The 11178-nt window shown below is 38.3% G+C and overlaps 1 protein-coding gene across 2 annotated transcripts; it reads right to left on the bottom strand.

Annotated features, from left to right (window-relative positions):
• Positions 1–237: 237 nt before the first annotated feature.
• Positions 238–4954, bottom strand: LOC107769764 (BEL1-like homeodomain protein 7). 2 transcript variants are annotated; one of them, XM_016589013.2, is made up of 5 exons: positions 4254–4954; positions 2737–3678; positions 1415–1782; positions 1251–1311; positions 238–1011 (listed from the first exon to the last, which is right to left on the bottom strand). In XM_016589013.2, the coding sequence occupies exons 2-5, from the start codon at positions 3616–3618 to the stop codon at positions 454–456; spliced, it is 1869 nt and encodes a 622-aa protein (XP_016444499.1). In that variant the 5' UTR covers positions 3619–3678; positions 4254–4954; the 3' UTR covers positions 238–453. The 2 variants fall into 2 exon arrangements, with proteins under 2 accessions (XP_016444499.1, XP_016444498.1); XM_016589012.2 differs by having other exon boundaries at positions 2737–3721; positions 4254–4917.
• Between the last annotated feature and the right edge of the window lie 6224 nt (positions 4955–11178).

The following is an 11178-nucleotide window of genomic DNA, read 5'->3' as shown; positions in this document are numbered from 1 at the left end:
CCACAGACAGTTAAACAAAGAATGATGAAGAAAATGCCCAATGCCATAAACTATGTTCACATCCAAGTCTAGTGCTTTTGCCATATTTTCATCTGCTGTTAGCTTTAGGAATCCTTCAGGCATATCTTCAATGTCCCAGAGCAAGACATTAACCAACCCTAAAGGAAAGTCATTGGTATCTTAGAATATTATAAAGGTTCCATAAACTAGCTGTAAAATGGTGGAAGAGAGACTTACTAATTTCAAATTCTATGCGATCTTTATTCTCATATTCAAGCACAAAATTACATATATGTATATCACCTGAGGATTCTAAGTCTAAACTATTCACAATCTCCTCACTATTATACAGACGGATTATCCATTGGTATATTCACATATTTGGTAACCCAAATTCTCAGTGATACAATAACTGGCAAAAAAGATCTTATAACCAATATATGCAAGAAACCATTATGCTACAAAATCGGATAGCAGATGAGGCCCTGAAAACCTCTCTTGCTGGTTTACTGGGTCGATGTAATAATATTCTCCTTTGCTAATGTCCAGAGTCGATCCTGTCTTGTCATCTTCCGCTAACTGTGTCCTACCAGATATTGGCTGCTGATCAATTTGACTGTTTTGTAGACGTAGAGCGAGTGATACTTGATTTCCCATTATATCACCTAACATGGAGGCGTGGTATGTATTGACAGCATCAATCTTCTCATGTTCATAAGCACCGTCTTGAAAACTAAATTTGGTTATGAATGAATTATTTTGTACATTGGTAACAACATTACTTGACTCATCAGAGGGGTCAAGATGACTGCAATTAACAGCTGGTGTAGTAAAGCTTTCAGGAATCTCTTCTCCTGTGTTCTCAGCTATTGACTTTTCTTTGGACTCTTCTGGAGCACGGTCTGGTGAAGCTCCAGATCCTGCTTCCGCCTCACCAAACTCCTCCTTGTACATATCTTCAATCATGGGCTTCCAGAGGCGCACCCGAGCATTTATGAACCAGTTCGCCACCTAACTCAAGCACGAGTTTTGTTAGTTAGATAGCTGGCTATGGCTTAAGCACTATGACGTTGTCTGAAACTAATGCTAAGTTAAACACAGAACTAACAAATAAGAGATACAGATACATGGAGATAAGGTTGTCTCAGGTCTTCTATAGTGTGTAATTGGAAAAGAGTAAGTTAATTCACTTGATTCCATACAAAAATGAAGGGTGCTAATCAAAGCGGAATAGCTATGGATTAGCATACCTGACTTCTTGTTAAACCCGTCTGTCTTGCCAGCATGATTTTCTCAGAATCTTTTGGGTAGCTGAAGAAACAAGACGATCAAAATGAATCAGAATGCATGTTAACTGGTCCTAGGTGCTACATAGCACAAAAGTCACAGGAAAAGAGGAGTGAGAGAAACATACGGATGGAGGAAATGTTCGAAAAGCCAAGCACGAAGGACTGAAACAGCAGTCTCCGGCAAGCCCCTCTGTGGCCTCCAAGGCTGGCGCATCATACCAAATTGCTGAAGGGACCTTTGCTGCCTCAGTTGCTGATCCACATAACGGAGACGATATAATCTTTCCCCTTGACTATCACCTTGCTCCCCCAAGCTTCGACGAGTAACTTGAATCTGCTTCTTGATTGCGTCCCTCAAGCAGCGGAACTGGCGGGATATGGTTTTAAGGGCAAGTGATGTGTATGGTTTAGCTGCACCAAGTCCAGCAACCATCTCAAATGAAGATACCACTGCTTGCATCTGCTGGTAATATTCTTTGTATCTCCTATCCACCTACAAAAACAAAAAAAATCACAATTCACAAGAAAGCTTTAGATAACTTTTACGTGTAATCTGTTAATAGCATATAAAAGATAGGCGTCAAGTGGAAACTGAATTAGTCCAAGAATTGGCATAACAAGCATTTGAGTAGCACAACAAAGGGAGACTTTGAAACAAAACCTGTGTATGATTTCAAGAATGGGATAGAAAAAATTCAGGTTCTCAAAATTTCTTCTCCCGGTTTAAGTAAAATTACAGAAAACAAATCCTCTTAACAAAAGAACCATCAGTTCGGAGTTTAAATTCTTCTAAAGACTAATGCCAGTAGAGTTGTTTCAAGTAAAAAAGGACTTGCAGAGCACAAAAGCAATGACTTTGGATGTGCTCTATGTTCGACATCTGTCAAAGAACAACAATTTTCAGCGAAGTACTTGGCAACAAAAGATACAGCTAAAATCTTCTGCAAAATCTCAGAGAATGCAAATGCTTTATGATTATTTAGGAGGAGCAAAGGGTATTATAGGAACATCCTAATTGTGAAATTCAATCGAATGCTAAAATTTTTATAGGTGAGGAATACAAAGGAAAAAAAATGTAGAAACTCAGTTGTCACTAAGAATGAAAATCTAATAACTTGTGTTCTGGTCTAGAGAGCAAGGAAATTCTAAGTTCATTTCCCCTAGGCAGTGTAGCTTTGCACAGATCATTTCACAACTAAATACAAATAGAAATCACCTTGGACATGGATTTCTTGGACTAGTACTTACTACTCCTACTCGATATGGAAAAGAGTTTCAGCTTAGTCTGAGTCAGCATGTTGGAAAATAATGCGTACAACAGTCGGTCTTAACAATATCACTAAGGTCTACTGCTACTCCATGTATCTAAAGACATTACAAGCAACAAATGCATCCTGTCTTAGCAAAAAGTATCCCTTAAAATGAGTCAGGAGAAATCCAACTTTACCTCATCCAACATGGAAAAGAGTTTAGTCATCTTGCTCTCGAGATCATGTCGCTCAGCAGGTGAAAGTTCACCTTTAATTGAATTATTTTGATCACCAGATATACCAGAGGCAGAACAACTAGATTTGAGATCAGCCTCTTCAGAACGATCTTGCCCGAGCAAATTGAAGTTACGTAGTCTATCTGATTGTTTCAGTGCTTCCTGAACATTAACTACTTCATCAAGCAAATCTTGAGCAGCCTTTAGATTTTTAGAGTTGTAAATGGAATGTGCACCAGAATTCATATTTCTCAGGCTCATGGAGTTTTGGGGGTTATTAGCAGCTCTAGTTCCTCTAGCTAAATCAAATGACAAGTACTCGGCAACTTTAGATTCCTTGTCTTCAGATCCCTGCTCTGAGTGCAAAACATGAGTACCCACCAAAGAAGATAGACTCGAATTTGTATAGTCATCTTGATACGAATACACATGAAGCGAAGGTGGAACTTGCGTACCCAAACTAAGAGATAGTCCTTGATTTTGAAGGCTTTGTTCAATGTTGGGCACAAAAAGCTGTTTCGTTGGAAAAGAACGGGGATCCATCATAACTGAATTATCCAAAAAATTGGGTGCAGCATTCACTGACCTACCAATTGGTTGCATACTTCCCGATTCACTGGTTGGTGGAATGAACAGCATCTCATCTTTGCCTCTTATTGTTTGAACTTCACCATAACTCTGAGCAGGCAATTCCGAGTATGAGACCGTAGAAGAATGCTGGTTAAGGTGAATTGAACTATCCGAAAGACCAGCTGAGTGATAAGAATCAAATTTCTGGTCTGGCAAAAAGGACATTGGCAAAACCTCTCTTTGATTGGACAAATTTGAATAGTAAGCAGACATTATATCTATCCCTATAATGTCTCAAGAATCACAACCTCCTGCTCAAGTGACTCGATCGAACTACAAATCATTAGCAAAGTGTTGGAAGAAATTCTTTTGGGAGCTGTCAATGAAGAAGAAAACAGAATTCATCAAACATGTTCCACAGAGAAAGAAAGCCAATTCAAAGAAGCAATATCATCAAAGGACCATTTTGAACTACTACTCGATATCAGAATCAACAGCAAACTTTTCTTTCCATCAAATTCTCATAAAGAAATCTGGTACCTAAGCTCCCGCTATGTGAGGGGGTCCGGGAAGGGCCAGACCACAAGGTTCTATTGTACGCAGCAAGACTTACCCAACATTTCAAGAGGCTATTCTCCGAGGCTCAAACCTGTGACCTCTTAGTCAGAGTTACGCCAAGGCTCTCATTCAAATTCTCAAAAAAGAAGTAGAAAATGAAATGACCAAACACCACTACAAGTCTACAACAACAGTAGGTATAGGAATTCCACCATATTAAAAACTAAGAACATCAGAATCCAGCATAACATAAACAAGAACAAAACTTTATGAATTACTTACTTAATTGCACAAGTAATAAAATATAGAAATGAAAAGGATAGGGCAAATAAAAGTAGAATTAAATTTACCTGGAAAGAAAAGAACTTGTCTTTGTGTTTTCAACCAAGGGAGCACACTGCACAGAAGAGAAAAAGAGAGGAGCAAAGAGAGTGATTGAAAGCACAACTCCTAATTGGCTCAAAACCAAAGCTTCCCAATATGGAGACAAAAACTGATCCTAAAGATCCTAAGCACACCAACCCCTCCTTATCATTGAACAATGACACCAACCAAAAAATATTCAAAAAATAAACAAACAATAGTGAAAAAACAAGAAAAAGCAAAGAATAATCAACTCCAACCTTCCATTCTTGAAATTTCATGAAAAAACAAAAAGCAAAACAATAATAATAATATATTCCTTTTCAATAATACCAAACTTTCTTAAGTGGGGTCAGCTCAAAAACTCCCCTAGAAGCTTCTATTTTCTTTAATAATTTTTGTTGGTTTCTACTAAGAACAGAAAATTGGTATTGTGGGGGTGGTTGTTTTTATCTTGGTGAAGAGAATATTTTGGTTTTTGATGGTTAAGGGTCTGAATCGGTAACCACCAGTTGGTAGACCTAAACCAAGAAAAAAATTTGATCTTTAGTCTTAAGACTTGCTTAAAACTAAACTATAAAACAAAGTTGTTCTGTTCCTAGTAGTTACAAAGTGTTGTTAAACAGTTTGATGATACAGCTTGCTTTGGTTAGGTAGTTGGTTTTTTTGTACATTACATGTATAGGTGTGATTCACACCATACAGTAGGTGTATTTTCTATAACTCAAAATTCCTTGTAATGGGCCCCCCTAGAACCCACCTGTTGTTAAATGCTTGGAAGAGAGACCGCTGGTAATATAGGATAATTCCACCATAATCTAATGTAAACATTAGTGGTTGCGTCCACGGTTCGAATATGTAACCTATAGGTCATATAGAAAAACTTTTACCGTTAATCCAAGGCTCCCTTTCATACCTTTGATTAAAGGGATTAGAAAAAATAACTCTGGCATAACTAATACAGCTTTTGGTTGGTGTTGTAAGAAAAAAAATGCTAACATTTTTGCAGTAGATAATTATACTTATTAAGTTATGTGAAAATTTATATATTATTTATGGTAAATAGAGTGAAATAAATATACATATATTACCAATATGGGAGTAAGGTACTTTAAAATATTATTAGAGTAAATAGTACCTGCATAATATTTCTATCATTATTCTGCTTAACAATCTTTATACTATTAACCATCGCAAAGTAATCAATTTTTTATTATTCGTTTAAATAATCCTCGTCTTATATTGTGGCATAACTAGTGGGGGCCCTCATCCCTTCAGTGTTTGGAAGAGAGACGTGTGGAAAGGGGTTAGGAAGAAACAGTGACAAAAGTCACAGGTGAAGAGACGTGTTCGGAAATATATGGCTATAGACTCATAGGTGGTGGTAGTTTTAGTTTTAGTTTAATGTTTTTTAACCTGTCCAAATCTTGTTGGTTTGGCGGCTATCAAACGATGTCTTATGCGCATATTTCGGCAAACACAAGGCCAGCGTCATACGTGTCCTTTCTACTTTTGTATTTAAGTATTTAGGGGTAGTTTAGTATGCGGACTAACTATTTCGAGATTATATTTTTGAAATTCTAATTCTTAGTGTAACAATCCAGCCCGATAGTCATATTGTCCCCTCTGGGCCTAGGCCTCACGAGTTTAAAACGTATCACTAAGGTCTAAGGCTTGTTAACTTATATACCTAGCATCCCTCGTGTGTTTTGCCGATGTAGGACTCCGGGTGTCACATACACCCCCTCTTATGGACTCAGCGTCCTCGCTGAGGTTTGTCTCACTACATGGGATTCGCATAGACTCAGCACTGAAGTTTGCCTCGCCTAACCGGGATTTGCCTAAACTCAGTTGAACTCTGACCCACCATCGGCATAGCTGACACAAGAGTGGCTCTAATACCATCTGTAACAGCCCAACCCGCTAGTGATATTGTCCGCTATGTGCCAAGGCACTCACGGGTTTAAAACGCGTCACTAGGGTCTAAGGCTTGTTAACTTATATACCCAGCATCACTCTTGTGATTTGCCAATGTGGGACTCCGTTTAAAGTCTGGGTGTTACACTTAAACTAATTTATCCCACCTGGTTGATGGAATAAAATAATATCAAGTTTGACCAAAAAGTGTTGAGCTTTTTGCTAAACTAATTAAATAAGAAAACTCTACGTATATAAATCTTAGCCAACAATAATTTATTCTAGATCTAAGATAGAAGATGAGAGTAAGCAACTATAACATACATAAGATTTAACTGTAATATTGATTAAATCACATTATATAAGAAGAAGATGACGATTTCCATAATGTTTAACAATCAACTAGGAATACATGGATGGAAAAGGTCACTAATCTTTAATAAGGTAGAACCTCGTACATTGGGTGTGATGAGACTAACGATCTATGCTGAAGATCTGAGCTTCCTTGCTTCTTTCTCCTTCATGGAGAGAGAGGTGATGATCCCTCCTCTTTTTAGGGAATGTCTGTGTTTTGCTTTTGTTCTGCCTCCCTTTTTTCCTTCTTCTTCTCACTTTGTTTAATTATATACTAGATCTTCTCCCTTATCGAGCGGTCATTAACCATAGTATTTAAGTCATTTGACTATATTATGGACCGGCTCCTTGAAATGCCATGAAATCCAATTCGCCTCAGATATCCTAAATACACGACCTCGGTCGTGGCCGATGTGCGTGTTGTTACAGTGTGGTATGGATACGACAGTTCCAAGTAACCTTTCGTCGTCCCTTCCAACGCCGATTCTTGTCTAGTCAGATTTTGACCATACAATTAGTCCTTCCGCCCGTTGGGGTCGGCTCTTGGCGAGCTCGATGAGCGGACTTTGTTGATTAGTCCTTCCTCCCGTCCGGGCTACTGCGCGTTTAATGCGTATCCCTTTGTCATCGGGTACACGCTTCCCATTTCTTCCTTGGTGGTGGATTTCTGCTGCTTCTATGAGGTGTGCCCGGCTCAACTCTCTTCGTACATGTATAAGCTTTTCTTTATGCTCATTAAGTACGCGGAGCTGGCTGGCCGAGGAATTTCTCTACGACACATACTTCACCTCTTCACCCTCCATTTTCTTCGGGGTACGATGATTCACATGCGTCACCGAGGAATTAAGAGTTTGGTGGTGAAAATGGACGACAAGGCAAATTGTCGTTGTCACAATCCAAACCAATGGGCCGCGATGGGTGCCCGAGTCCTACTTGTCGAACACCCTTAAGCATGCGTTTAAGATATAAACATGAATAACATATGCGAGGGAAGCTTGTCCAAAAGACATATGTACATATACATGCGGAAAATACAGTGGAGCGAGCCGGCAAGGCTACTTACTATCCAACTATACATAACTATTTACAGACCTCTAAATAGAAATACAACTATACAAAAACGGGAATGAGCCATGTCATACCCATATATCTATATACAAACATATCGTACCAAAATCAAAAGCAGCTCCGAACCAAGTGGAGCACGCCAACTCTCGCTGATCAAGGATCCTAAGAAGGGGGGCCGTTGACTTACCTACCTGCACCTGCGGGCATGAAACGCAGGTCTGGGAAATAAGGCGTCAGTACGAATAATGTATTGAGTATGTAATGCATGAAAATCAGTACATAAAAGACATAGATGAAACATGGAATAAAGAGATCCATCTGTAAATCTGAATAACTTTGTAAATTCTAAAATATTTATAGTGTCATGCACATGCATATAAATGTTGTATCATGCATATGTATAGGTGTACGTAACATCATCAAGCCATTGAGGGCATCCTATCATATCGTTTGGGCCACTGTGGGCAACATCATCAACATATACCAACTGATCAGGTGGTGGCGCGTATATAACGCCGTAACCTTTTTTTCGTATCCCATATAAATATAATATACATATATATGCTTATATAACGTCATCTGGTTATGGGTCAATGTACATGTATAAATGCATGAAATGCATAAGAAATACGTTAATAAGATTTTCTCGGAATGCCATAAAACTCAATATGCCTTTCGGATAAACTTTATCAAATACGCATTTTTCTGAGACCCATTAACAGATGATAGAATAATAAGACTTATGGAAGAATAAGAATATACACATCTCTCGCATTTCTATGAATAGAATAATTTATGGAAGTTGTGCATTTGCTCGTTTCGTTTGTGTCGTATAGATCATGCCAAAAAGAAAGAAGGAATAGCCTTAACATACCTGAGTCGATTCTCTTGAGAAAGATTACACCGTACTCCCTTAATATTATAAAATCTCATGTTAATTTGAATTTTTGAAAGCTTGGGCATAGCTTATATGATATACAATATGCATTTGCATATTAGAATGTTTTAGCGTACTTTCTTTGTAAGAAAAGCTTGCTGGACTATTAACTTGAAACAAAATTTTCCTAAAGTTTGATGAACTCTTTCAGAAGAGGTGTAGGGAATGATTTTAATTTTTGAGATTGTTATTCTTACTTTAGGTGGTCCCCTCATTGAAAGCTTGGTGTCACTTTAAGGTGTGACACCTTTTTCATCTTTATTATTAGTCATTTAGAGAGCTTAGGAAAGCTTGCCACGTTTGGGGGGAGGGATTTTAATCATTATCCACTAATTTATTAATTAACTAGGTAATATTTCGTTACCCAATAATTAATCAATTACACGCATAATTAATAATTATCTCAAATTACTTAAAATACTACTCATTTTCAATATATTTTGTACATCATACTATCACGGTCATATGGTACCTTGTATGATACTAGTCTATAAACATCGAGTATTATAGCTCGGACCGTATTTTATCCAAAATCGACAACCTTCAACGAAACTTATTTTCTTTGATTCATGTATCATTTATCCTTCATGGCACTTACTTATCGCTTGTTATAAATAACATAAATACGTTAACCTCAAGATAACATCATCCCACACGTCTATGTCGATTAACTCAAGACAAAACTTTAACGTACGAAACGCGAGATGTAACATCCTTCCCTCCTTAGAAACATTTGTCCTCGAATGTTTAATTCCCCGAGATCTATATAATTTTGGCAGAGTCGCCTTCGTAACAACACTACTACCAACTCTTCCTGTAGAAACTCAATAATTCAATGCCACATAGGACCACAATCATCAATAACAACATTGGCCTCACACGACCAGTGACAATAACTAACACAAGAATGCATACATGTACCTTAAGGTTATGACATCTCAGTCGGACCCTTCTCTGAAGGAGGAAATAAGTAGGGATATCTAGACTTCATGTCTTCCTCGGCTTCCCAAGTCATTTCTTCTACGTTGTTGTTTCTCCAAAGTAATTTCACCAAAGCTACATCTTTAGTTCTCATTCTCTGAACCTGTCTGTCTAATATAGAAATGGGAGTTTTTTCGTATGATAGCTGCTCTGCGACCAGAACGTCATCAACTGACACGATTCTAGAAGGCAAGTCTAACTCATATGCTACCTGGCTTATTGATCGAAGTCTACCCTGCACTACTATTGAGTAGCGAAAGAGGGTCGAAGCATCTTTTACCCGATTTAGGGTTGGGATTGATTTCCACAGAGAGCTAGCTGTTGGAGTCGGGTATCTATCTAATTTAGAGTTGGGTATGTATTCCAAATTACACTTCTAAATATTTTTGGGTTTTTGTTTTACTTCTACTTTTATCAAACTACAATGGTAAATTAAACTAGAATAAGCTAAGAGTAAAATGTTGTGGGTTGTTCAAATAGTTTAAAAGGCACTAGGGTAGTGACTTTCGCCTATGTGGTCAATTGACGGATACTTGAGTCTAAAGCATGATTGGCATATTTGGGGAGTATGATATAACCGTTGCACGATTTTACCCACTCTACACCTCACAGTGGTTCAAGTGATTTTGCCCGAATTGACTTTCTCAAGACCAATTGGGTATGCAAATTTGCACAAGCAATCAAGGTTCAAGTCGGGTATTACTCTCTCGAGGTTTAACCTTTTAGTTGGGGTTATCAATCTCTTGAGTATTCCTTGTTGGACCAATTCCAGAGACTCAAGCTTTCTTTGTCAAGAAGAGCTCAAGTCAACTAAACATAAACTAGTGTTTGCAACCACTAATTCAGCAATTAAACATGAAATTAGCCCAAATATCAAACACACATAGTCAATCTAGCCCTAAAACATAAGACCCATCAATTACCTACACTAGGGTTGAGCCACAACCCTAGCTTATGGGTTTAGCTACTCATAATTAAATAAGAAAAACAAGAAATAGATGAAGAAAAACTCATATTAATTAATCACTAAGATAAACAAGAAGATTCAATGTTGAAATGTAGATAAAATTGCCCAAAATAGCTAAAATATTCGAACCCACGAACGCAACTCTCAACTAAAACTATCTGATGACCTAAAATGGGAAAAGAAGCTATTTATACTAAGCTGAAAAATTTGGACAAAAATACCCCTGCGGGGCTAGTGTGGACCGCACAAAATGACGTGCGGCCGCACTAAGGCTCTAGACTTGAAAATCGAACTCTCTGAACTAGGGCAATGCGGACCGCACAGGATGGACTGCGGCTGCGATGGCCTCTAGTGCGGTCCACATGAAATAGAGCGCGGACCGCATAGGCTTCAATCTCCGAAAATAGCAACTCTCTGATCCTTGGTTGTGCAGACCGCACTAATCGAGTGCGGCCGCAGTAACTTCAGTGCGGACCGCATTAAATCCCATGCGGCCGCATTGCCTGATTTGCCTGAGTTGCATACTCTCTAAACCTTAGTTGTGCGGACCGCACAGAATGGTGTGCGGCCACTCTGGCCTTATTTTGCCTGAGCTTTGTCTTGCCTTGATACTTATGCAAGTTTCACTCCTTTTTGAGCTGATCTTTGACATCTTGTCACTTTATTGATCAAACCTGCAATCAAGCAT

Source organism: Nicotiana tabacum, chromosome 16 (assembly GCF_000715075.1).
Source record: "Nicotiana tabacum cultivar K326 chromosome 16, ASM71507v2, whole genome shotgun sequence".
Classification (NCBI taxonomy): Eukaryota; Viridiplantae; Streptophyta; class Magnoliopsida; order Solanales; family Solanaceae; genus Nicotiana; species Nicotiana tabacum.
Note: the sequence above shows the minus strand (reverse complement) of the source record. Positions and strands in the feature narration are given on the sequence as shown.

What these genes read in the sequence shown, in the direction of transcription:
- LOC107769764 (XM_016589013.2), bottom strand. Translation starts at nt 3,618, where the DNA reads ATGTCTGCTTACTATTCAAATTTGTCCAATCAAAGAGAGGTTTTGCCA. An exon ending in TTCGAACATTTCCTCCATCC is followed by an intron (nt 1,312 to 1,414) that starts GTATGTTTCTCT and finishes TTGTTTCTTCAG; the next exon opens with CTACCCAAAAGATTCTGAGA. An exon ending in CGGGTTTAACAAGAAGTCAG is followed by an intron (nt 1,012 to 1,250) that starts GTATGCTAATCC and finishes TGCTTGAGTTAG; the next exon opens with GTGGCGAACTGGTTCATAAA.